General features: G+C 38.9%; 3 protein-coding genes across 10 annotated transcripts in view; 2 read left to right on the top strand and 1 right to left on the bottom strand.

Annotated features, from left to right (window-relative positions):
- Window positions 1–146: 146 nt before the first annotated feature.
- ASB15 (ankyrin repeat and SOCS box containing 15) lies at window positions 147–13,393 on the bottom strand. The gene is given in 14 exon segments (XM_033058447.1): window positions 147–256; window positions 2,665–2,815; window positions 3,388–3,560; window positions 3,563–3,601; window positions 3,604–3,971; window positions 4,335–4,425; window positions 4,428–4,486; window positions 5,057–5,137; window positions 7,071–7,098; window positions 7,101–7,144; window positions 7,146–7,223; window positions 7,596–7,676; window positions 13,091–13,260; window positions 13,343–13,393. Coding segments are annotated over 14 exon segments (1,524 nt in total).
- Window positions 13,394–13,957: 564 nt separating this feature from the next.
- Window positions 13,958–18,196, top strand: NDUFA5 (NADH:ubiquinone oxidoreductase subunit A5). Its single transcript, XM_033057761.2, has 5 exons — window positions 13,958–14,046; window positions 15,019–15,063; window positions 16,536–16,652; window positions 17,362–17,427; window positions 17,988–18,196. Exons 1-5 carry the CDS (start codon window positions 13,972–13,974, stop codon window positions 18,087–18,089), a joined length of 405 nt encoding a protein of 134 aa, XP_032913652.1. The 5' UTR covers window positions 13,958–13,971; the 3' UTR covers window positions 18,090–18,196.
- Window positions 18,197–18,296: 100 nt separating this feature from the next.
- IQUB (IQ motif and ubiquitin domain containing) overlaps window positions 18,297–27,527 on the top strand; it is a 28,259-nt gene continuing 19,028 nt past the window's right edge. The window contains exons 1-7 of one of the 8 annotated variants that reach the window (XM_033057756.2): window positions 18,297–18,694; window positions 20,257–22,034; window positions 22,898–23,142; window positions 23,988–24,137; window positions 24,254–24,429; window positions 24,673–24,828; window positions 26,727–26,937. In XM_033057756.2, coding sequence (XP_032913647.1) covers window positions 22,932–23,142; window positions 23,988–24,137; window positions 24,254–24,429; window positions 24,673–24,828; window positions 26,727–26,937 — 904 coding nt within the window. In that variant the 5' untranslated portion in view covers window positions 18,297–18,694; window positions 20,257–22,034; window positions 22,898–22,931. Of the gene's footprint in view, window positions 18,695–20,256; window positions 22,035–22,098; window positions 22,209–22,309; window positions 22,399–22,443; window positions 23,143–23,535; window positions 23,593–23,987; window positions 24,138–24,253; window positions 24,430–24,672; window positions 24,829–26,726; window positions 26,938–27,527 lie in introns of those variants that run through there. The other 7 variants (XM_033057758.1, XM_033057752.1, XM_033057757.1 and 4 more) reach the window with 7 other exon arrangements.

The following is a 27,527-nucleotide window of genomic DNA, read 5'->3' as shown; positions in this document are numbered from 1 at the left end:
CCCAAAATTAGGTGGTAGTCAGTGCATGGAGTTTGATAGATGACCCACACACAACATTAGGACTTCTACAGGGAATAGCTGGTGTTATACAGGATTTATGGCTATGGTTTGCTCCCTCCTTCACTGAGCTCTGAAAACACTCACAGCTACAAAGTCCATCCCACGGGTGTGGAAAAGGCTAAAGGCTGATGTAACCACTGCTGAATGTCCGGCTCCTTGGAGAGCTCACAGCCTGGTGCAGCTGCTTGTGTCAGATCTTGTGAGAAACAGAAACCAAATTATACCTCTGATTTCAAACATTGTCCCCAAATCGATAGGAGTCCCTATCCCTCGGCATGCCTGAATCAGTGCCAGGGCATTTAATTACTTGCAGACAACATCGCCCGGGGGCAGGCATGCCATGGAATTGGGTTGCGGTGGAACAGCCTGTGAGACACACCCAAATAGTCAAGAAAATTAAACTCTAGTGTTGCAAGGGTTCAATCACAGTCCAACTAGAAAAAATAAAGGTTTTTTCCTACCAATTTATTCTTCCAGCTGGGGATGATGCCTTTGTGTCTTTTCACACAACCACCTGCTCTAGTCCAATTACATTTCCTGCTTCTACCACCACATAGTCAAGTCCATAGAAGTAGCATCAAATGGTCTGGCTGCAAAATATGGGAGTCAAAAGAGTTGTGTTCAATTCCTAGCTATGCCATAAACCTGACCTGGGGAAAACAGCTCCCATTCCATGATTATCTCATCTCATACTTGATTTAAAATAAAATTTTGCTTCTCCCTCCATTCAGTTAACAGATACCTTGAAAATATGAAAGACGCCTTCTCATAATGCTGTACTTGCTTTAGTGTTGAGAGGGGTGGGGGGTGGGAGGGAAGCAAGGGCAGCCAGAAATCTTCAATAAATAAACAACTTCAATGATGAAGGACTGAAAAGCTTTAACCCAGAATCAGTCCACCTCCTGTAACAGGCAACCAAACAAAAAAAGGGCCTGGCTGTACTGATTAAAAGATAAACACAACCAATACCATGTCTTTTTAGCTCACCTAATGATATTGAAAGGACTAGTTCATGGTATTTTAAACACTTGGGGCAATGTTCAGTGCTACATCTGAATGCTTTGATGCTGCAGGCAATGTAACTACTGCCTGATACTTGTATGAAGTCCTAAATATAAACCTTTGCCCGTGAACTAAAATTACTAATGGAATTTGGCTCTAGCCACAGAAAGGGTTTAAAATCTCCTGTCCAAAGCCTTATTTGATCATGTTTCCTTTGCTGGTTGCAGTATACAGTATCAGATATGCGATTACCCAGATTCTTGCGTTGTGGTCACTGTATTAATTAAAATTACCACAATTTAAGATTTATTATGATTAGGCCCATATTTCTGATTAAGAATTCCCACAAAGAAATATCAGTTTATAGGTTAGGAAGCATGCATGTATTTGTCCTGTTATGTCCAGGAGGTATCAGCCTAGACTTGCAGTCAGCTGTGCTGGCTTCACAGAGCACTCTGTGCTCAGGCCATGCCTGCAGTCACCAGTCACCTGGGGCATCCTTCTGTCAGGGCTCTGGCCCAGACTTCTTCATGTCCCAGACCAGAAATTTTCACTTTTTCCATTTGCTTCAGTGAATCCACCATGACAAAGGACAGACACACAAAGGACTAATATAGCTGCCTTTGGAAGTGGAATTTACATCTCTGTCTTACAAACTATGTTTTATATTACAATGACATTCATCAAATAAGGAGAAATTCAGAAGAACATGGAGAGCCAATTTAGGGGGCAGGGCAGAAGCATAGTGGAGCTGAGCTTTGGTTTGTATGAATATGTATGTCTGTGATAACCAGCATATCTCTCAAATAACAGGATGCTCAGAGTTGTTGTGGCTGCCCCATCCCTGGAAGTGTTCAGGGCCAAGTTGGAGACAGCTTTGAGAAACCTGCTCTAATGGAAAGTGTCACTGCCCATGGTGGCAGGGGTTGGAACTAAATGATCTTTAAGGTCCCTTCCAACACAATCATTTAATAATTGCAGGTTTAGCTAAATGGATTATGCCCTATGTAATTCTGACATCTACCAATTGAAATATCTTCTTAGTTGGTAGCATTTGTATTTTTTTGTCTTTCCTCAAGATGGAAGGGATAGTAGAAAAACAAAGGGAGGAACTGCAATCAATTTTTAATTAAATATCTTTAAATTTATTCTGTCAGATTTTTTTTCCTCTAAATGTGCAGAAACATACTGCGCAGTGCATGACAGCATGACTGAGGGTGAGTCTGTTCAAGAACTGATCTGCCAAAACTCTGAAGGAACCAAAATTAAAGTTACAATATTTCTTAACCAAGGGGGTATGCTGTTTGATTTCCTGGTTTGTTTGCCCATCAAATCTACTCTTCGTTTAAAAGACTCCACCTAAAATCCCGTAAACTTTGCCCAGCCTTGAAACATGCACACACAAAAGCTGTATCTGAGAGGAAACACTTTGAAAAAATACCTAAAAAATCATAATTTAGATGTTTGAATAATTTTCTATAGGACCATGATCTTTAATGTACAAAGTAAGCTACAACACTTTGGATGAATGTGACCAGACCTAAGCAATTAATATTTCCTTTAATAAATCATAACATTATTAACTGGAAGTTAGATATTTACCGAGTCTGTGTATGTCTGTTCATTCTTCCTGTGCTTCTATGGAAAACTGAATTCTTGTGCTTTGAGGCACATAATCTAAGTAATCCATAAAAACGTAAGTCACTTTTCCAGATAAATGTCTCAAATATGGAACAGCAATAAACTCACAGGTCTGAAACAGAGAACACATAAGACATAATTTCAAAATCTGTGCAGAGGAATACCAAAGAACACATTTTAAAGCAATTACAGAAGATAATTTTTAAAAAGTCCTAGCAATGGCTTTCAATAATCAAATTGATACCTAGGTAGGTTACTTTAAAAGCCATTTTCTTCCACATTTAACCTTCGTGAACCCTTAATTTATGCAAACAAGCCTGAAAGCAACAAGAAAAAAACCTGGTGAAGTCTGTGGCACTGTTTTGTTCAACAGAAATATTTCTTTGAAACACTTCTACTCCACTGGTTAGGAAAGAAATAGAAATTCCAGAATCCTACCTCATGATTTTGTAAAATTTCCTTTCTAAATCTCTAATATATGCAATTATAAAACCCCATCAACACTATAGGTACATCACTTTATCTCAGAGTAGAAAATGAGAAATGCAGATTTTATTTTTAGAGTGTTTTCAAAAAAGAATTTTGACAGTATATTAATCTTAATTCAACACCATAAACTGGAATGTATAAGTCTGGCTAATGAAAAGAGCAAAGTGATGAGGAGCAAGGAAGGTATGTATTTACTAATTTATTCTTTATTGAAAAAGTAGTTCTACCAGGAATAGGTTCATGCTCTGGAGCTGGTCACACAAAAGAATTTCTAAAGATACCCTGACACATGAAGTCCAAACACATCTCCACATTATATCCATGGCTGAGCAACAGCCTCAGCATCATGTCACCAGTCTAAGAATACCAAATGCGCTGGGGAAATGAGTATCATTGAGCAACAAAATTAGCAGTTGACATCTTCTCCATAAGAGAGCAGCTTTACAATTCCATGGCTGTCAGCTCTCACTGCCATGAGAGCACAGTTTAAAGGATCCTTGTTTAGATTTGCTCCTTCTTTGACCAATATTTTGGTATAAAGAATCTCATTATTAGAAACAGCACAACAAAGTGCAGTGTCCCTTCTGTCATCATAAGTATTTGAAGTTATGTGTTCAGACAAGAGAGTGTTGACATCCAAACTATTTTCAATTACAAGCTCTAGACACTGGTTCTGGCCATCCACAGCAGAGTGAAGAGTGCGTGACCCACTATCCTGGATTAAAGTTTGGGATGTGGCTGCAATGATATACTTTCCACCCCTAAAACAGTGAACAAAACTAGGGAGGAGTAACTTCCTTGAAGGAAGAAAATAACCCTCATTCATCTACATTCTTAGTTATCACCTAGACATTTTACAAAAGATCAAAACACTGTTTTAAACACTGTCAAATAAGATATTGTGTTTAAGTTGTTTCAGTGGTTTTCACTTAATTCTAAGAGCCTGTTTTGCATTCTGTTTTGTTTATACTAAAAATAAAAGTTAATTAAATCTAATCTAACAGAGCTACTTCTGAAATTGTAATGTATATAAATATATGTTTGCAAGTTTACTACAGCCATCTTTGATGTGACTTTGTGCCACACTGTTTCTTAGATAAAATGTGAAGTCCAAGCTCATACTCACAGGCAATGCCCCTCACAAGTCACTGTGTATGGGAAGCAGTCCTGCCTCACCAGGCACATTGCCACTTCCTCCACATTTCAAAAACAGAGTTGTGCAGTTAGAATACGTCCTCCAGCTGCTTGAAACAATACTGATGCACGATCATCTAAGGTCTTGACTTCTCCACCTCAAAGGAGGATACAGAACCTATATTTATATTCAAAGTGATTTATAGATCATCTCAGAAACAAACACAGAGTACTCTCCTCCTTATTTTCAGATACATTTAGGTTAAAACTTTACTAAAGCACAATTTTTTTTTGTGGCAAATATAAAACTCAAAAGCAAAATAAGACGTGTACAGACACCAATTCAAATGCTCACCTGAGTGGGCTCTGCTTTGATTGTAAGCATTACAACTGAGGACTTTCAAACCAGCATATTTCAAACATTAATTAATACCATACGTGGAAGGGAAAGACAGGTGTGAGGGAGGGAGTGGAGTAAAGAGAAACACAGAAGGAAAAGAAGGGCACATATAACAATCTCTCCTTGACTGAAATGGATTGCTTACAACTCTGCCACTCCTCTCACACACATTACACAAACCTGTAAGCATCACTCCAGTCTAGCAGAAACGCTCACCCATGTTTCCTTTCCTTCTAGCTCATTTCCTCTTTCTTCCCTGAAAGACCTCAGCAGTCAGGCAAGATGTATGCCAGTGCAGAGGTGTATTTCTCTTTTCCTGACTACAAAGCATTATTATTAAGATGCTCCAGCACATTGCAGTGACCACATGCAGCTGTAACCCCTAATGGTGTTCCTCAATATTTGTCCTTAATGTTGCATTTCCATCATTCTTCAGATCATCAAAAATGTCTTTGCATCTCTTTAGCAGCTTCTTGCATTGCTGACCAATGTTTTATGCACATAATTTTTCCAAGCTTTTCTAAACTTTAGAAAAACTTTTCTTGTGTTTCTATTTGAGAAAATTAAAAAGACTTCTAGTCCTAGAAATTTGAGAATCCAATATAGGGCAAATAAACAGTAATGTCATCTGCTTGGGAAAACAAAGTACTCAAATACAAGCTCAAGTCTCAGTCTGGAGCGTGGAAGGCAAAATCTACTTTGATTCTGAGAATCCAGAAGCAGGTATATCACAAGGAAAGCAAAAATGAAAATCACATAATATTAAAATATGGTCCTTTTAAAGTTGTTGCAAACATTACAGTGTCCTGAGAAAATTCCACTTGTGACTTTCTTTTTCACTTGGTAGCTCAAATCCTGCTGTGTACTCTATGGTTGTTGTCAACCAAAGTACAGTTGACATCTGCTGCCATACTTAAAAGCCATATCCTGTTGCTCTGAGGTTCCATGATTTTCATGGATAACTACTCTTGCAAATTATTTACATATACAATAGTGATGCTGACTAAGAATCTTATTTTACTTCTGAAAAGAATAGCTTTGTAATAGCAGATCACTGGTGGGCAGCTGGGGGAGATCACCACCACAGGGTTAGCAAATTTAACTTTTGTGAATGTCCCATTATATAAAGAGGTTTTCAAGAGGGCAACAGTCTGCATTATTACCCACAACTGCTTTGAAGTACAGCATGACCAAATACACCTGGAAGCCTAGATCATCCCAGCAGACAGGTACTTCTTCAGCATGTACCTTTCTACTCGAGACCTCTTATCAGAGTTTTAAAATTAAAAGGAGTAACTGAATCATGCACATCATCTATTAAGTGTTAAGTGCCTGATCCTCTGTTTCACTGAAACTAGGACTGAAATGTATGATGCTCAACAATGTCCACATCCACATTTTCAGTGCTAAGTGTCAGGAAAACATAAAAAGCATCACATAAACAATACACTGATGACAGACCTCACTTTCAGGAGTTTGTATAGAGAAATATTTAGGGAATTAAATTGTCATTATAAGAAGAAATACGTTTTTCATCAGTTCTAGTTAACTCTCTGCAGGATTCATTAAAAGTAATGGCTGAATGTAGTTTCACAGACTTACAACTGAACTGTCAGTAAAACATTTTTGAAAAACACCTTATAAATGCCTCAGGGTCTTAAAATGATAATACAGTCTTTGCATCTGATGAAAGTTAATAAAAAGTCAGATAAACGATTATTTCAATACTGATAATTGCATTGTATATAGTATTTTCTCATATTGATTTCACAGATTCATTCTCTTCAGAATCACAAAGATATTTTGACATTTAACAGAAACTGGAAGCTAATATAACTAAATTACTCATGTACAGGAAGTCTCACTTAAGTCTCTTGTTTTCAGCACAAGACAGGAGGTTTTCCAAAATACCTGCCTACTCCTCAAGAAACCATCTGATAAAACCAAAAATCTGCACTAACCTCCAGATCTCCAGAAAAATCACACTCCAGTTAAAACAATGGACTGTTCTTTTATTTTACTTCTACCCTAGGATGGTTGAATAGGACCAGGTTGGTCAAGGTAGCACCTGATCATCCAAAGAAAGTACCTTGAATTAAAAAATTGGTCTCCTTTTCCTAGAAACAGCTCAGCATTCCCCTAAAACATGAGGAGAATCTTAAAGATGATCTAAAGTGACTACGTGAAGCTGATGAGTGCTGAACAGAATGCTGAGTGTTCACCAGGTTGGGCATTTCATTTCACCTAAAATAATGAGTAGCAGCTAAACCACACAAGCCAACAGGAGTGCTGGGGTGAGTTGAGCAGAGAAGTCATGTTGCTTAAACCCAAAGAGAGGAGCTACCAATAAAGAAGTGGAGTTTCTCCTTGTAATTAATGGTGTTGGGATAAACACCCTTTTCCAGGATCATTCCACTTGCCTGTTTTCCACAAAGCCAACAAAGTTGATGCTATTTTTCCATTGTATGTTTTGTATTTCCACATTGATTCATACGAAAGTGAAAAAAGATAAATCAAAATAAAGCACAAGGCTGTTAACACATACACATACATCAGAAATCCTTAAATGCTGAGTTTTCATGACAAGTATTTGTAATTATGTTAACCTAACCAGTACTGCCAAACACACTGAATACTGAACAGTAATTTTTGCTCGTCTGTAAGCTTCTGAACAAAATGTTAAAATTGATCCAGCTTATTTGCTGGTGTAAATTGATACAACTTTTCCAAAACCAGAAAATTTGCCTGAACATTTAAACAACATAAGCAAGGTGCTCCATTACTTCTTTCAGTTTATAGTTCTAGCCTGTTTGTTGTTCCCTGTTTCTTTGCTTCTCCCCTTATCTTATGGGGTATTTTAACCTTTCTTGCATCTAAAGTGACTTCAAATACTTGTGGAATTGGCCGAGCAGCAACCTTGTGCAGTGGAAACCATTCTCTTTGATCAGTCCTTCAAAGCCTACGTCAGGTTCACAAATTCTTGAAGCCCAGATACCTTAGAAACTTCAACAGATAAACATGATGCAGTCGAAAAAAATAATACACCAAAAGCTCAGATTTGCAAAGGGACTACTTTATTTTATTTTAGGGGTTTTATTTTTTAATTTATTTTTGTTTTGTTTTCACCCCAAGACACCTAGCTTCATGGATGTTACAATTTTCCTATTGTTCTCACTAGGTAAGGCAATAAAATGGTCTCATCTCATGTCATTAATTACCTCTTTTAATGGTCCTTAATATGTTAAAACCCTTCAAAACATACCACAAACACTCACAAATATTGTTTTATCTTTATACTGCCCAAAGCACAGTTTAGTAAAAAAAGACAAAGGACTTTGGACACCCTGCACTACTTCTGTAGTTGTGAAGTTTAATGGACATTCATATGAGTTTGGTACACAAGGTCAGGTGATGTTCAAGCCATGCCAGCTATTATTTTCAAGGTGTGAGAGTCATTGAAATGCTCAGTGGATTAGTAACAGAATACGTCAAACCTTTTAACTATAGTCATCAACTTAAATTCAGTCTGCTCATATCACCAACTGTAACTGTGGTTTATGTCCACTATGCTTTTTCCTCATTATATCACATCAACCAAGCATCTTACTAGCAAATTCTCATTATAACAGGAAGGTGAGGAGTGTTGCTTTTTACAACATCTTCTAGGTTTTTGAACTGTAAAATGCAGTCTTTGTATGTTGTAAAACATAGAAAGAAAAAAGCTTGAAGTCAATATATGCTGTACCTATCTAGGTTTTCCCAAATGAGCTTTGGGGTTTAATAGTTTCTCTGTTTGATTCAATCTTAGTGGCTTAACACATTTGTCCTGTTCAATATTTTTAATTTTTTTTAATTTTTAAACTACTACTCCCACAGTGCAGTAATGTGCTCTTTCTACCAGACTGAACACTTATCTTCAAAATTTTGCACAAATATTACAAAATTATACTAAGTCCCTGTTGATCGTGATTCTAGTCATCCTGCAAACAGAGAAAGAACATTGGAAATACTACTTGGAAGAAATCTTCTGAAACTTATTCTCAAGGGGAAGTGTTAATCAACTTTCTCTTCAGACTAGTTTCTGCATTGCTCTTGCAAGCAGTAAATCACTTAAAGTACCATAGCCAATATTATAATCCCATCCAAAAATACCCTACTACTTAGAATATTATGATAAAGCTTGAAAACCAAAATTAAATTAGTAAGGTCTTACATTCACATTGACTCAGAAACCAAAGGTCTTTCAGATTCAGATTCCCACATAATACAGTTTTTCACCTCTTTCAATGTGTACTGGAATCATGGCCTGGGTTTTTAACTGCAAGAAAAGAAATCTGAAGGAAGATGTTAAAAATCTCAAGATCAATCCCCACAACTTGGACCTTGAGTGCCATCTCTGAACACAAAAAAAAGGAGTCCAAGAATAAAAAAAAGAGTTCACGAACACATTTTCATTTGGGGCTTGGAAAAACAGACCTTTATGTTGTTCATAAAGGACAAGCTTTTCGGAAGCTTCTCTATCCCTTCCTATTGTGACCATAGTCAAGCTTTCAGCATAATGGGCCAAAAGAAGATTTAACACGTAAATTAGACTGATGAACTGCTCATCACAATGTGGACACAAGTACCACTCTCCCTCATCTCTTCTGGGCAATGCACTCCACTGACAGGCAGGAGAATTTTGAGGCAAGGTTCTTTTATGCCTTTTTCCTCTCATTTTCATTAACACTACTTAAATTCTGATGGCACCTTAAAGTTTCCATCATTTAACTCACAAATACACTCTTGTTATGACCACTCACAAACCTTTTAGAAAGCAAAGATAAAATCTCTCCTGGACTAGCAGTTTCAGAAGTATTACGTCAATGAACATAACTACAACCTCAGCCTGCCATCAGCTAAAAAGAAATTACATTTTAGAGGACATTAGTGTCTTGTTGGCTAAGAGGTGCTCCTAATGAAAGTCGATTTATGTAAGATAATATTTTAGGGAAAGATATGTAACATCCATAATCTCATTTCCTCCACAATTGCTTTAAGACAAAAGTTACCTTCCCTTTTTTTCCCACACCTTTCATTTTGAAAACCCTCCATTTGAAGGTTTCATGTCATTGATACAACTTTTTTTTTAATGATTCAAGATCACCCTATTGGAGCCACAGGGATGGACCTTCCTACCCTGCCAGCCTTACTGAAGTTGCTATCCTTAGGAGAGTTGAGAATTATTATATTCCAGCCCATCATATTATATTTACCCCAGAGCCAGAACCAAAAAGGCTCCTGAAGATTTACACAGACCTTAGATCAGAACCTCATATTGCAAAGTCTCTGAAAAAAAAGTCAGTTTAATGTATTACAAAATCTTTTCAACGATGTTCACATATGGTCCATTCTTGCTAGATGATCTATACACTCTCATCATCACTGTTTCCAGGAAGAGTTAAGAACATCAAGCAAGATAGATTTTTAGTAATAGAATATTTTATTTTCATTAGCATGTATTTCCTTTCTACCACTCCTTTCTCTCCAAAAGATCAGAGGAATAAATCAGTTTAGAGGCCACCACAGAAAATTTTCTCTGATTATGCCGATTCTATGAATCCCCGAGTGGTTCTGCCACAGGTATCATAAAGCTCTTGAACACAAACTTAACCAGAAAGGTCTCTGATGAGCAGTGTTTCAGAATTGCTGTGTGTACTGTTTTCAAATTATCTTATCCCACAACAATTCATATATTGTGATATGAGAAAGTTGGTAAGGTAGCAAGTAACTGTAATAGGGTAGAGTAAGCATAAGGCAGAGAGCTCCCCACAGCAGAAGCCCTGGACACACTGCCAAGGGTCTACACACTCTTCAAGAGCCTGATTTGCTATATCACTGCTGGCAATACACTGTGCTGGGCTGACAAGGTCTGAGCAAAGCATGGATGTTCCACAAGGATCACAGGGGAACATAACAGCACGGCTGATACACCGTGCAGCAACAGAAATATCGCTGCTACATTACGCGATGTGGCAGTGAAAAGGCTACAAAGCTCAGCAGGAAAACCTTCTTCCATTCACCCTTGGAAGTTCCTCAGTCGTCAGACCCACACACACATCACTGGAAACAATTGCAAACCCTTTTGCTAAATGAGTTTTAGTTTTTCATATTACGAAGAATATTTTCCTTAAACAGCATTTTGAGTAGCCTGGTATTTTTCTGATTTTTATATTCACACCTGAAAAGCCATACATTACTTCAGGATGTTTTACTTAGAAAAATGTTCTCCTCTCTAAATTACTGTTTTTTCTTTAGGGGAAAAAAAATTAACTACTTGCAATTAATGGAAGTTGCATCGTTCCTTGAAAAGAAATGTATCAAGCATTTATTACTTTTAAACACATAAAGTTAGGTGAGAGTTAATGTTATTCTAATTTCCTATCCTTAAAATAAACTAGAAAATCTTAGCTTTACTCTATAAATAGAAGGCCCTTAGGCATGCACAGAGGTTATTCATAGCAACAAAATAATTACTAGCAATCTAAATTTGGACTCAGACTCTTAAGTCTTACGTTTTTAAAGTATTTCTCTGTTAGTCTAATTGGCGAGCACTCCACAGTCTCACCATTTCAACCCATTATCTTGCCAGAGTTACTCTGGGGCCTGCATTTTGAACAGCCAGGAATGGTGCCCTGCAAGCTGAGGTGTCCTGTGATACTTCTAAAATTAAATACGCAGTTGCTAGATAAATTAAGGTCTGACCTTGTACAACTGTAACATAAGCAGACTTGACCCTCAGGAAAGTATTACACATGACTTCTCTAAAATCTCATCAAATGTAACATGAGGTCTGGGGATATAGGATTATCTGTGCCCTCATTGGTTAAACAACTCCCATTAAGAAAATTAATTATTTGCCAATTATTCTCAAGCACCATGTTAACAACATATGGGAGCATATTTACATGAATCACAACAAATTTGAGAAGATTTAGCCTTTAACTAGTTGCAGATCCCACCATATTACATCACCAAACACTAACCTTTCTCTCTGAGGCTGACATGATGGAAAGCTTTATAGATTCAATGACAGACAGTTACAGTACTTATTTAACTAGTTTAGTAACTTGAAGCTGGACAAAGAGGCAGGAGGCATGGCACCACAGGCAGCAGTGATGAAAATACAGAATAACCCCAGAGTAAGATCAAGAACAGCAGTACCCAGCAAGCTAAACCCAGGCATGGGTGAGGAAGAAGTTGGAAATACCACTGATTCAAAACCTCTGTGTTGTTCTGTTTTTAACCAATTAGTTACCATTTTCACCACAAGGAACAGACAATAAGGGTATACAACAAACTGAACCCCCTCCAAACTCCAACTTGTCTTTGTTTTCTAATGAAATTAAATTTTACAGTGAACTCCTCCATGTCTTTTGACTCACTTGCATTTATAGAACCATAAAAGTGTAACTTTAACTAAGGCACTACATGCATTTCAGTCTTTGAACACAAGATCAACAAAAAATTTAATGATGATAAATAATATTCACTGCAACATCTTCGGCCACTGCAATCTAACTAAAGGTGGCAATCCCCTAAAAAACCCTAGTATAACAGACAGAAACAATGCTGAGATCCTGCTCTACTGCTGGCTATGAGACGATATGAACAGAAAAATACTCTTATCTAATTAAAAAGTGAAAAATATGTATTTATAGTACAAATAAAAGCCACAAATGTTGTAATTATTTACTTTCAGTTAATTTCCTTTATTTAACAAGGACACCATCAGAATTAGTACATATCCACATTACAAAAATGGTCTTGTTTTGATTTGCAGATATTTTTAATAACATTATGTATTCTGCATTAAATGCCTGATTCCACTCTTACATAATTACTAAATATAAATCCATCACTTATGCTTCATGCAGAAAAAATAAGACTTTTGTCCAGATACCAAACCACATGGCAATTTGAGATAAAATACCATGAGATAAGCTCATTGGTGAGACACACATGGGACTAGAGCTATGGCAAGACTTTCTCAGGTTACCTACATACTGAATATTAATACATTGTATAATACTCCTAACAGAATCCTCAGGGTAAAACAGATAATAAATAAACTGTGAAATGCTATGTGGGTGGTTCAGGGGTTTTTTGTTTGTTTGTTTTCAAAATCAGGTTGTTGGCTGTACACTGATAATACTTTGTACATTTCAGCTTTGTTGTATTTTAAAATAAGTCATGTATTGAAACAGGATTTGACCAGTTTCGAGAATTTCCCACAGTACCACTTTGAGATTGATTTCACGAACATTTTTATTGACAAGGCCTACTGTTTTTCACCCTTTGTTAGAATGTGGCGAGGACTCCTACGTGCTTAGGCTGTCTGAACAGTCCCTCAAAACTGCTGCTGGAATGATGCTGACTGTGTTAAAAGATCGCCAGGCACAGAACCATTTGTGCTGTGGTCTCTTCGTTTGATCAGGAGAGAGATCATCTGGTTGGACCTTCAGAGAGAAGGGCAAAGTACAGGGCTGATCCAACTAAAAAGAAAACAAAAAAAAAAAAAAAAGGGCAGGAACTTTTAAAAGACTGGTATTTCGGGAAGAGAAAGAATTTCAGTACCTTGGAAAGAAACTCCAGCTCTTTCCCCTGCAATTCCACAGAACCAGGCATAGGGAAACACAAACCCTGAACGCTGATATAAACTGTATCAACCACTTTGCTTTAGTTGCAGATTGGTGGAAGTGCATGTTTTATTTAAAGACTGGTTTCCAGGGAGAACTCAAAGATATTCGGAAATTAACTTTGTGGAGTTTGCTTACTGGTTATGGAAAACAGGAGCTCAAGAGCAGGGCAAAGGAATTATAAAGAAAAAAACTGGTCTAGAATAACATATAAACTTACAAAATTATTATAAACATAATTATTATAAAGTGTTACCGCGCGCTCTTTAAGTCAGCAACCAAGCCTAAGACTTAATAGAGGGACAACGGGATCCTCAAATGAACATCATGTTCCCCTCTACCAATAATTCAAACTGTCTTTTCATTGCTCTTTTGTCCCATTGTCTCTACCTCAAGGACCTTAATTACGTTCCCTACATCCTGTCTAGTTGTGTTTTAGGGTGTTTTTTCTTTAGGAAGCGATCCCTGTGCACACGCCGCTCCGCGCTGCCGTCACCGGCCGCCCCTCACAGCGCCCCCGGCGCACGCGCACTGGCGCCGCCCCGCGGGCCGCGGCCGCTGCGGCGCATGCGCAGCCCGGCGCCCTCCGCTGCGTCCTCTGAGGGCGCCGCGAGCGCGGCCATGGCGGGGGCGCTGAGGAAGGTGAGGCGCCGCCGGGGCCTTGGGCCGCGTCCTGCTCCTGCGCGGGCTCGTCCTTCCTGGGGGGAGGGCAGGGAGTACCCGAGCCGCGGGGTGAGAATGAGCGGCAGCCTGCGAGGGAGAGGCACCCAGAGCTGGGCCCGGGTCACCTCCCCGGCAGCCAGGGGCGGCGGGCCCGCGGTGCGGGGCGGCCGGAGCCGGGGAACCGGGGCTGCCCCGGCAGCCACAGCATCGCCAGCCGCTCGGAGGAGGGCATTGTCCCGCTCCGCTCTGCACTGAGGCGGCCTCACCTTGAGTGTTGTGTGCGTTTTTGGTCACCGCGACCTGAGAAAGATACTGAGCTATTATAGAGCATCCAAAGGAGAGCAACGGAGATGGTGAAGGGCCTGCAGGGGAAGCGCTGTAAGGATCGGCTGAGGTCATTGGTCTGTTCAGCCTGGAGAAGAGGAGGCTTAGGGGGAACCTCATTGCAGTCACAGCTTCTTCTTGCGGGGAAGAGCAGGGACAGGCACTGATGTCTGTGGTGACCAGCGACAGAACCGGAGGGAATGGCCTGACGTTCTCAGGGAGGTTTAGGTTGGATATTAGAAACACCTTCTTCACACGGAGAGTGTGTGGGCACTGAACAGGCTCCCCAGGGCTATGGTCACAGCACCAGCCTGCCAGAATTCAATTGTTTGGACAATGCTGTCAGGCACTGGGTGTGACTGCTGGGGATGGTGGTGTGCAGGGCAGGAGTTGGACTGGATCATCCTTGTGGGTCCCTTCCAACTCAGGATATTATGTGATTTTGATTCTGGTCAGGTGATCTGCTCCCTCTGGGAGCACTGGAATTCTGGGATAATGGGCATATAGCAGGAAGCAGGGGTAGTGTCACAGAATAGTCCCTGTCAGGTGTATATTGAGCAAAAACAAAATAATTAGTGTGGAAATGGATGCTTAGCTGTGTTAAGTATGTTTATGCTCTCTCTGCAGACCACTGGACTTGTAGGATTGGCTGTAGCTGAGAACCCTCATGAGGTATGTCATACATCTCGTTCTGTAGTGATGGAAACTCTCAGTGAGATCTAAGGTTTTTGTGATGTGTTTACATGTGTAGGTATGCAGTCTATCTTAAACTCATGCGAGCTTAATGCAACAATTAAAATTATCCACAGTGATAAAGGTTTAATGCATGTCATTAAAGGTTATTTTGCACATGTACTTTTTGTGGCATGCACTGTTTTCAAAAACCTCTCTAGTGTAGGTATCTTTATGAACCAATATTTGATTTCTTTCATCAGTAATGCCAAAACAAAGAACTCTTTATATTCAGTTCTTCGTAAGTATAGTTCCTGATTCACAGGCAGAAATATTTTTGCTGCTTTGCTATGTACCCAAGTACTGAAATAACTTATACTAAAGGAATAGTCTAGTGTTAGATGATAGAGACTAGCCATGTGGTGCAAAGCCATGCCAAGGCCCAGTGATGGCAAGCAGTGCTGAGACTGCAGTACTTCAGTGGTACTCAGAACCTGCATTAGGTGGTTCTCATAGCAATATATGGCTTTCTTTTTACCTCCTCAGGCTCAAGTAGTGTGTTTGTCACATCATGCTTATTCAGGGGCATTAGCTTTGAAAGAACTTCAGTAATTAAAGTTCTCCACTTTCAAATTTCTGATTATAAAACAGTTCTATTTCAAAAATGCTTTTGACTCCAATACTTAAGAATGCTGTCAAAAAGAACCCGTGAAAAAATCACTACTGTTTGGTAGAAATTATTCTAGCTCATTCTCCAGCCTTGTCAGACACTTCTGGGTGAGCTTAGTACATTTCATTTTCGTTTTTTCAGCAACTTAAATCTAAGAGTAAAGTACTGGACAGTATTTTAGTTTAAGTTCAGATTCTTTGCCAATTGTCTTTTTGTTTTCTGTTTTTTCTTTTTTGTCTGGTAGATACAATTACCCGATACAAAAGTGTCAATTTATTCACTACAATGTGTCCTTTATCTCTGCATTTAAATCCAGCAATAAAAATTTTTAATTTAAAGCTATTTGTTACTCAGAACTTTGCACCAGCAGGAGGAAAAGTGACAAAAAAGCCTCCATTATAACCTCTTTGTATCTTCCACAGGTAAATTTTCAGTGTCTGGTGGGTTAGACATGAATTTGCCTCTTTTTAAATTGTTTTTTAAAGAGCACTTTAAAGCCTTTACTGTTTTTTTCATTTTGCATCGAGTGTGTTCAGATTTCAACTGTCTTTGTTTCTTTGGTTTCTTTTTTTTTGTTTTTCTGAGGAATGTGACAGCAGTAATATTTCAGCCCTGATAAATCTTTGCTTTACCCAAGATGGACTTCAGTGGCTAAGACTTAATAATTAATCTTACACTTCTGGATTGAGTACCATATTTTGTCTATAGATAGTAGCTTAGTAGGTTTAGTAGGACAAAAAATAGGACAAGAAGTTAAATAGTTGTAGTTGCGTATTTTAACCATGTCTTGTGATCACTTCAGCGTCTGCGAATACTGTACACAAAAATCCTTGGTGTCCTGCAAAACATTCCCAAAGATGCAGCTTACAGGAAATACACCGAGCAGATTGTAAATGAACGATTTGATTTGGTGAAAAAGGTAAGTACAGTGCTATTTCATTAATGCTGCACATAAAATTTTGTAGGATGAGAAAAGTGATTTTTGGAGTGCCTGGCTGTTTCTCAGGTGGACGTTTAACTTTCAGGTATCAGTTCAGAAACAATTGAAGTATTGAGGTTTATTTCTGTTATTGACTGCGATATTTTGATGGCATATGAAGAGGGATTCTTAATTTCCTCCTGATCTTCTGTGAAAATTAGAAGCAAACAGGTTTTTTTTCAAAGATTCATAGGAAAGTGGTCATTTTCACACTTGTACTGAAAAACATATGTACTGTTGTCAGTGTAGTAGCACAATCCTTGCCTTCAATATTTAAAACCACTTTTTGTTGTATTAAACTGTGCAGTGCTGGTATTCTTTATTTAAGGTGATAATTGAAACCTTGCAAATAATTCTAGAAAAATCTAAGTACAAGATTTTCTTCCAAGATAAAAGCTAAAGCTTATCTGCTAATACTTCTTTGGATTCATTAAATAGCATTCATTCTTTGTATTTATCATTGAGGGTTTGATGTTTGCTTTTCAGTAACAAATAAGTATGAGATTTCTTTGATAATGTACAATGATATAAGCCAGCTAATTTGATAGTAAGAGAATGACTGGAGTGTAATCTGGTTAAATTATTGTTTTCATGTTTTTTATGGGCTTTCTGCTTCTCACTAAAATATTATATGTATTTGAACACACAGGAGAGTGATGTGCAAAAACTACAGGAAAAACTGAATAGTGGTCAGATAGAAGAAGTCATTGTACAGGTAAAGACGGGAAATTTGAGATGAAATACCCATGTAGCACTGTTTTTTAGTGGTCCTTTGGCTGAGCTTTTATTCAGAAAATTGGAAGTTTTGTGTATCTTTCTTTGCTGTAGAGCAGTCAAACAGGAAAAAAGTCCTGAAAACAAATTGTCATGTAGTGATGGATGGCCTTGCTAGAACCTAACAAATTAACAACTGTTTCTTGCATTAAGCTTCCAGATATGCATGTATACCTACATTACTTCTTACAGAGCCTAAATTAGTGAAAAGGGCAGAAGAGGATTGAATAATATGGGGGGTAATCCAAACTGAGTGGAAAAGATCATGGAGTTGTCATTGGGAATGTCTCACTGAACAGAATGTCTCCTTGGGTATTTAGGGGTGATGTGATTTTCTTAAAAAAAAACCATACAGTTCCTTTGATATTTATAGGTGAAATTTGTGGTAGTCTGTGGTAACGATAGATTGTGACATCACTGAGGTAATTAACTGAAATAGAAATAATTTAATATTTTGGCAATTGTAAAGAATTTAAGACTGTGTGTGGTGTTTACTAACAGGCTGAAAATGAGCTGTTCCTGGCAAGAAAAATGATGCAGTGGAAACCATGGGAACCTCTAGTTGAAGAACCTCCTTCTGACCAGTGGAGATGGCCAATATAATTTTCAAAATGATGTAACTTCTTGAAAGTAAAAAGAGAAAAAATAATTATTAATCTATTGTTACTGTCAGTTGTCTTTAAATTAAAGATAATCACTTCATTAAAATATATTTTTGTCCACTTATCTTTAGTAATCTAAAGACTACTGCCAATTTCTTGCAAAAATGGTTTTAAGAAAATTATTTCTGGCATTCCTGCAACCTTTTGTTTATTTAATTTTTGTATTTTATATTAACTGGGTGTTTGTGCCTTCTGCTGCGTAATTTTTTTATAATCTGTGTTTTAAAAATACAGACATTACAGGACACTTGAAGTCAAAATCCAATTTTGTAGAAAAGTATGATGATTTTGTCACACCTTTGGTTGTGTATTTTTGCTACTCCCTGACAGGGTCTTAATGGCCCTGAAGATACTGCAGTGAGGGATCTAATGCTTCTGAAAAGAAACAGGATTTTAGGTTTCAGCTGAATCCCTGTCCTGAACTGGCTGACCTTGCTGCCCACAGAACTAAACTATTTCTGGCTTGCTTTTCACTGGGAAGATTGGAGAAGTGAGGGGGAGAAAGAAGACTCAAATTGATGGCAGCAACAGGTTTCTTCTTAATGGGTAGGTTACCATACTTGGCATAACACCTGTGGCACAAACATAATTGTGGGATTGGGATCTTAGAAAGTCTTTGTGTAGACTTGTATTGATTGACATCTTGAGTGTTAAGTGTTCGGTAAATGGCTAGGCAGACAGACATCAGACTGGCTGCTGTTCACCAGTTGGGTCCCACAGGGCTTTTTTAGGCCCAGTGTTCTTCAGTATCTTCATCAATGACAGATGCAGGACAGAAGGGATACTCAGTAAATTTGCTGATGACACTACTTTGGGAGGAGCTCTTGGCTCTCTCAAAGGCAGAGAGGCCTTGCAGAGTGACCTCCAGAGATTACAGAGATGGGCCATCACCATAGGCAGTTAAAGAGGGACAAGTGCTGGATTCTGCTGGATGGGGCAACCCTGGATATACTGGCAGCCTGAGGAATGAGATACTGAAAAAGTGCCACAGAAAGGGACCTGGGAGTCCTGGTCAGTGGCAAGTTAAACAAGAGTCAGCAGTGCCCTGGCAGCCAGGAGGGCCAGCCCTGTCCTGGTGTGCATCAGGCACAGCATGGCCAGATGGGCAAGGGGATTGTGGCACTCTGCTCTGGGATGGCCTCACCTCGAGTGCTGGGCACAGTTCTCGGTGCCCCAAGAAATATTAAGAACATTTAGAGAGTGTCCAGAGGAGCACAAGGAAGATGAGGGGCAGCGATATGAGGAGTGGCTGAGGTCAGTTGCCTGTTCAGCCTGGAGTACAGGAGACCAAGGGGAGACTCATTGTGGTCTTGAACGTTCTCCCAAGGGGAAGTGGAAGAGCAGGGACTCTTATCTGGTGACAGGATCCAGTGACAGGATCCAAGGGGACAGCATGAAGCTGTATCACGAGGGGTCTAGGTTTGCTATTAGGAAATGTTTTTCAATCAGAGGGTGTTTGAGCACTGAGATAGCTCATGGGGCCAATCACACCAGGGTGTGGGTTCAGTCCCTGGATGGGACATTCATTTAAGAGTCGGACTTGATGGTCCCTTGCAGGTTCCTTCCAACTCTGAATATTCTGTGATCTGGGAACTCAGGATATTCTATGACTCTTTTTGAAAGCTTTTTTTTTAGAGATTTAATCTTACAAATCCCAATTAAAATATCCAAACTAGATCTAAGGGTACTGTGCTTTTTTGCCTTTACTCATGTGTTTTTTTCCAGACCATTAGTAACATTCTTGCAAGTTTAAAGACAGGAATATAGCTATATCACAAAAGTCTGCAGTTTGGTAAGCATTTATATATGCACTACTTACATTGCACAACATAATTAGTCATAGCTGTTTTTTCATTGTTTTTAGGCTTGTAAGTTTACTTGTGACATCATTATTAGAAATTATTAATTACAAATTTATATTTTATGCAATGGTATTGGAGGGGTAGGTCAATAGTATTCCCAAGGTATTCACTCCAGAAACTATTTTCATTGCATTCTTTAGCACTGGGTTTTTTTCCTCCAACTATTTTTACTATAATTGCAGAAATTTTTAGATTTTGAAAATCTAAAAAGTGAAAAATAATTATTTTCATTGTTTGGTTTTGAAGGATTTTTCAGTCTTGACCAAGGTAGAAGCTGGTCTTTTCCCGAGTAAAACCACTAGATGGCATTCCAGAAGAGGAGTTTGCTAAAGTTAACAAACACAATTTTCACATGAGAAGTATTAAGGGATTACAGACTGAATGAGGGCTAATGCTGTCACATGAGTAATGAAAATGAATGGATTTCAGTAGTAAGTATTGAGCTGACCTGAGGGGAAACAAAATAAAATAAATAAATTTTAAAAACCTGAAGTCTAGTATGAATGACAGTGACATGAAATACTGGAGGAGGAGGAGGGGGGGAAGGAATATGGTAGCAACTATTGGAGTTCTTTCTACTCTTCCATAACTGAACTCTCATCCATTTGCTGAAACTCTCTTCTTGTGCAGTTATTTTCTCTACTTCTAAAGATGTATTTGTCATGTGATTTAAAACAGCTCTCCTATAAGCTCAATTATTGTGATCCAGGGGAGAGCAAGTTATTTTCATGGCTCACTGCTGCTGAAATTTGATATATGGCCTTTTAAAAATTAATTTCACAGATAAAGGCACGCTCTCATCTTCTCCTTTCCACAAATGCACATATGTGTCCTCCATACAGGTCCTAATTCATTCCAAGAGGAATATGCTAGTAAGGCATAATTTGAAGGCTAACTAGTGATAATGCTTGATTTTTCTCTTTCAATTGTTGGAAATACATGATGATGCAAAGAATTTTATTATCTGTTGTAAAATGGTTAGGTAAATCACTGAAAGCTTTGAGTTAACAAACTTTAGATCCTTAAAACACTTCGAGATTATCTGAAGTCATGTGAGTAAAATAAGTAGTTTATCTGGCAAGGATGGGGACCTAGAGACAGAGCCAGTAACACCAGAAACACAACTTTCCCATCAGCAGAGCAAGTACTGAGGTTTTTGTCTTTCCTGGCCTGCCATCTGTGCTGCTTAATCTATCCTGAGTGGCTGTGTTCTGAACCTGAAACCAAAACCAATAGGAGATGAGTGAAAGCTGCTTTTTATTATTTTAATATTCAAAGCTTATATGCTGTTTCATTAGGAAAAAAAAAGAAAAATCATTTCAACTTGAAAATGAGTTTGAATGTTTAATCGGCTATATAACAGTGACAAAGTGACACAAATGACAGTCTCTGTAGGATTGTGATCCTATTCTAGGAGTTCAAACAAGGTTTTAGAAAAAACAGCATTAGCAGTGGTAATGGGAAATTTCTGTCCTTTTGATGGGAAGCAGACCCACGTTCAAGTGCAAACAATGTCTGGGAAACGTGGTAACAATCATCATGGCATACAATTATTAAGTATCCATTTAAATTCAATGCCTGCTGAAATGTTTTTTTTTAAGGATTCTCCTGGAAGTGCAACAAAGAACTGTACATTTCACATCCAAAAGTTGTGCAATGTGACTGTCCCTTCAGTTTTCTTGTAGAATGCTGAAAACATTTGGAGGAGTCGTGTCAGAAATAACACCTCAGACACCAGGAAATATGGTTTTCATTCTGATTTACGTGTCTTTAGTTTCCACTTTACGGTCTCAGTGCTCACACCACGGACCCTCGTGGGAGAAGAGCACTCTTGGGCACAGCCCTGTCACGGGTGAGCAGTGCCACACGGCTCCGAAGTGACGCTGCGCTGCACGGAGGCTGCCAGCATTCACACACCAGACGCTTTCTCGATATCCAACAGTTCTGGGCGTTTAGTAACTTCTGCTACTACCTACAGCCCAAGGATGTGAGGTGTTGTCATGCACTAGTGCCGCTATGGGCTGGTAAGAGCCCATCACCGCCTGCTCAGGGTCACTGTGGGCACGGCACTGCGGGTGTGCAGCCCTGGGGCCGCCGGCGCGGCTTCGTGCAGGCGCCGGGGGCTGGAGGGAGCCACGGAGCTGCTTGTCCTTCCGCACCGCTTCCCTGTCCCTCTCCTCCCGGCCCCCTCGTCCCCGGTACGTTCCCGCCCGGCCCGGCCCGGCCCCCTCGTCCCCGGCCCGGCCCCCTCGTCCCCGGTACGTTCCCGCCCGGCCCGGCCCCGCTCCCAGTGCGCACGCTCCGCTCCCCGGGCTGGCGGCCGTTGCCGTGGCTACCGCGCGGGCGAGGGGCGAGCAGCGCCCGCCCGGAGCTCTGCCGGGCCGGGAGGTGCCGCGGGGCTGGGGCGGGGGCTGGCGAGGGTGGGAGGCTGCGGGGTCCCACCGTGCGCCGAGCGCACCGTGCGCTGTTCAGCATCCCCGGGCTCCCGCCGGGAGCTGCGTCCCGTGTGCTGCGGGTCTGGTTGTGGTTTTATGCTGAGGAATATGGGCTTAGGACTCTTCCAGCCCGTGTCATTTCGGTGACAACTCGGGAAACCGTAAAGGCGTACTGTCTCTGGGTAATGACCTTTTGGACCATCTTGCTCTAAAGGCACAGAACGAGAGGTAAAAAGAACTGTGTCGGCTACTTGCCTTCCAGTATTACGTTTGGTAAACACCAGCCAAAAGTGCGTTCTGTTTGGTGGAAGCAAAGATCTCATGCTGGTCTCGATAGGCCTTTTGGGAATACATACAGGAAAAGCTTTTCAGGACAGTAAGTTACCCATACTTTTAGTAGTAGAAATGTGCCAGTATGCAATTTATAATAGATCCTATGATTATTCTTGCAGAAAGGTTAAAAGCATGCAACTGATGCTTTAGGAAATGGAAGGTGCACCAGATGGCTTTGAAATTGTTACATCAGAAGGGTCAGGTGCAGAGCAATTACCTGCATCCTCACAAGGGACAGCAGTCGGAGAGGCTGGGGACCCAACAGAGAAACCTCTGCTTCCAGAACCTGCAGGCACTGCACAGTTGGAGGAGTCTCCTCAAAATTCAGTACTACCAAAGAATGCAGAAAAAGGGACTCAGACAGGTAAAGAAGCTGTTAGAATGTTTGGCGTCAATGGTTTAAAGAGGTATTTATTTCTTCAATTTGGTTTATAGTTTCTTGCACCCTCACAACCCTCATTCTGTTTATGCTTGCTGGGATTTGGTCCTGCCATGACTTTTTAAATTCTCATATGAAACATACTCCACTGCTAAGAAATGTATTCTTCATCTCACACTGTAGTAGTCATTTCTACATGGCATTTTATAGAATGATCCTTATTTCCAGATATGTGTATGAGTAGGTATGCATATTTTGTATGTGCATTCAAATCAACAGCTTAGCCAATATTTTAGAAATCACCTTACTATTTTACCTTTCTTAGATTCCCCTTTAACTAACTTGCAACCCTTCTTTAGCCTTGTCTTTCTCCTGCAGTCCCCTAAATGCTCCGTCATTTCCTACACCTGTTCTTCAGTGTTCTGGGTGTCTTCAGTAAGTTCCTCTTCCCAGTACAGGACCACATTTTCTTAGTTCTTCAGAGCAGAACAGAGAATGTCCTGTTCAGCACCTGAGCACAGTGAATAACAGTTCCTAGTATGGACTTGCTGACTACTTTCCTCTTGGCTGGGTTGCATTCATCTACTCTCATTCTGAGTAGCTGGCTAGGAATGTCTTTATGTGGTGACTGTATTCCATTAGATATCAGAAATATCTAATGATATTTGATATATAAAATTCAGCTTTCAAATAGACTGTCTTTCCAGTGGAAAAAACTATTATTATGCTGTGTTGCAGTGTTATAATAAAAGCATCCTGGTGTAAATGTGAAAGAGTTATTTGTTTATTTTGAGAAGCTTCTCAGGAATTAATTTTGGTTTTATTTTTAGCAAACATGATTAAGGATAATGAAACACTTAAGAAGACTAGGCCTAATTTTAATGAAACTGTCCAGTCTAAGAATCAGAAACATTTTCCTGGGAAAAGCATTCAACAGAATTACCACATGCCTGATGTCATAACTGTCAGAGTACAAAGAGGTAAATGCTGGTTTTCCACGTTTATCTATACATATATAATAATTGTGGTCTAATCTAGATGTGTTACTGAAAGAACGAATATTAATATTTATATTTTGGAGCTTCCATTTTAACAGGTTTGGATTCATTTCGAGAAGTAGATGTAAAAATTGAAAGACCTGCCTATAATAAACCTTTTCTGGGTGGATTTAGGAACATGTCAACAGGAGTGGAATTTCATAATGCAGGATCACAAACAAAACCAATAAAACGATCTGACAAAGGAATTCAGTTATTTTGTAAGGAAACACAGGTAAAGGCTTTGTAATGTCTTTTTAGAACGTTGTTTTTGCTAAATGGAATAGAATGCTTACACTATTTCTGATAGGAAAGAGGAAGTAAATCCAAGATAAATGTGCAAATGAAAATATTTAGTGGTTAAATATCATTAGTCTTGTGATTTTTATGGCAAATAGCTAATTTTGCCACTTACTGTAATGAGGAAAAAAAAATCTCTGTGTATTTTCTTCTAATCTGACATGCATTTCTCCCCCAGACGGTTGTGGAAAAAAACAAGCGACAACAAACAAGAAATACAACATCGACACAGATGACTAAAATTGGCCTTTATGTATCAAACATGACTGACAAACTAATAACTCCTGGAAAGTATTTTACAGCGGAGGAATACCATAAACGTAGACTTGAAGCAGTAAGTCCTTATCTGCTTGAAGCAATTTGTAAAATAACATATTGTGAAGGATATCTGAATATTTGAGTGTTCAAAGACTGAATTTAAAAGTGAACTGTAAAATCTCTTCTTATGCTCATCTTTTGTCATCTTTCAAATACCAGGGAAGTGTGTGTACTCTGTGGTTTTAGTGACATTTGACATCTTGCAATCACTTAAATATTAACAATTCAGAATTTATTGTTTCCAGTTTTACAGTGAAAGTTCGGTTTCCATGTAGAGCATTAAGGATTAAAACAAGCTTGTTCCAACAACATTCTTATTACCTTTTTGGAAGAACCCAAGCTACATGCTTAACGTATGGCTTGAAATAGATGGAGTATTGGGGTTAGGGTTTAGGAGCTCTGCATTCAGCTTTTGAGTTTTGTGCTGTCCATTTGGTTGGGTTCTTTAGCAGACTTAGGAGGTTACCTTGGGCAAACAGATCCATTTTGGATTTTGTTCAAGCTCCCTGCTTTGACACAAAGGTAGAAATGGGCTGTTCAAGCACAGGCAGTGGGTCTGAGGGGTTTCCTGGGGTACTGAGTTGCCTCATAAAAGCAATTCACATTACAGATTCTGCACATTCATTGTGCAGAGGATGCCATTCAGGCATTCCACACTGCTGTTTGGAAACCATGTATTCTGCTATTGCATATCCAACTCAAGTATGCCCTGAATTGTGTTAGGTGAGACACTGCATTGTATATGCTCTAGTTATTAATTTGATTGCTGAAAATAGACAATCTGGATCCAACTGCATGGAGAAACAGTTGATTCCCCAAGTGTCTAAGGAGAATAATTGTATTGGTAATTGTACTGACATGGTTGGCAAGAGCTTTGAAATTTTCTGGGTAGAAGTTTTCTTGTAAGAACTAATTAAATCGGTCAGCTTTATCTGATGGCAATAAGCATCTTGTAAAAGTGGAACCCAAGTATGGAGTAATTTCCTCAGGACTACCAATATGTTTTACTGTTGTCTTTTAGTGACACTTACTGAAATCTGTAGTTTATCCATAAGGAATTAATAATGCACAGTAGAGAGATGTCAGCTTGGCCTTGGTTCACGTTAATTAATTTGCACAGTGCAGTATAGGTCCATATTGAAATACTGTTTGAAGACATATTCAAGAGAAGTTTTAGATTAAGATTACCAGAGACAGTGTATTAGTATGATTTTGTGCTTGATAGCTTTCAATGCTGGGCAATGCTAGGTATCTCATGGTATTGATCTGAATAACCTGCTTGTAGTGCAAGTACTAACTCAGCCAGTAGAAGGTGAGGCTTGTGCAGTATGCTCCCTTAACATTGTAGACATTTCCCCAGTCCTCAACAGCCACAGCTTGAGAAGGTCGATTATTTAATTTTCTTTTTTCATTTCTGTCATAACAGCATTAGTAATTTCACTTTCATTGTTTGTTCACAAATACAATGCAGTTGATTTTGTGTCTATGTGTTGAGTTTTGTAACTAGAAATTTATAAGAAATTTTGCAAATTTGTCTACATTTCCACTTTGTGAATTGGTAGTAAGATAAGGAAAAGAATGAAAAACAGTACATGGCAAAAAAATTTTTAAGGGGAGATTTGAAAAAGAAAAATGGATATTTAAATATAGTTTATATTTTCATTTGATTATTTGAACCTATTTTATCCACTGCACTCATTGGTTAAATTCCTGCAGTTACCTGAGTAATCATACTAGTGCTTAAACTAATAGTACATGACTGATTTTGTAACATTTAAATTCGTTTCAGTAAAAGAAAAATTTTGGAAAATGTAGTTAGGAAGCTGGAGAAAAGAACAGCTAAGAAAAAATACTATGCTACAAAATGCTGGTCTGTTTCCAATTCATGATTCTTTGGTATTGTATCACATATAGGTAATAGTATTACAGAAAAATTTCCGTCGTTGGCATGCTATGAATTTACTACAAAATCTGAAGGAACAAAAGAGGTTAAGGCTGGAACAGGAGGCACAAGAAGAATTACAGAAAAAATGGGAGAAAGAAGAAAAATTGAGAAGGGAGTATGAGAAAAAACTGAACCCTAAAACAAAAGAAGACTTTGAGCTACTGTTCCATGACTTGGAATGTAAGTTTTCTTAAAGAGATATCCTTAAAGCAACAAAATAGTACAATTTGTTTAAAACAAACTTAGGGGTTTTATGTGTTCTTATAGATACTTCCATGATGTTTTTCTGCTTTGCAGTGGAATTTGTTTAATTTGAAAATAATTATTTTACTTTCATGTATTACTAGAAACAGAAAGAAAGCCTTGATTCTCTGTTCAGCAATAACTAAACATCCCTGTTATCAACATCCAGCACCTTACAAGCTACTATGGCTAAAAATTAACACTGTCACAGCCAAAACCAGCACACCTTTTTCAGAAATAACTGGCTTGTAAAATAGTGCTATGTGGCAGATTTATTAACATTATCTATTTATGTCTAAAGTTTAGGTCATCTAGAAGAACAAAAAGGGTTTTTTCAGATCAGAGATACTTTTATCTTTCAGTCTGCATTTAAGATGCTGGAAACAATTCTGTGAAGAAATTAGTATTAAGATCCACATTTCATAATTTGCTATAGACTTTTTTATAGTGGATTAAATTTTTGCACAGAATTTGACAACATATGATAGAAGTTATTCCTGTTGTCTTAGTTGTCCTCTACTGATGCT

The sequence above is a fragment of the Catharus ustulatus genome, chromosome 4, assembly GCF_009819885.2.
Source record: "Catharus ustulatus isolate bCatUst1 chromosome 4, bCatUst1.pri.v2, whole genome shotgun sequence".
Lineage (NCBI taxonomy): Eukaryota > Metazoa > Chordata > Aves > Passeriformes > Turdidae > Catharus > Catharus ustulatus.
This window is presented reverse-complemented; position numbering and strand designations above follow the sequence as displayed.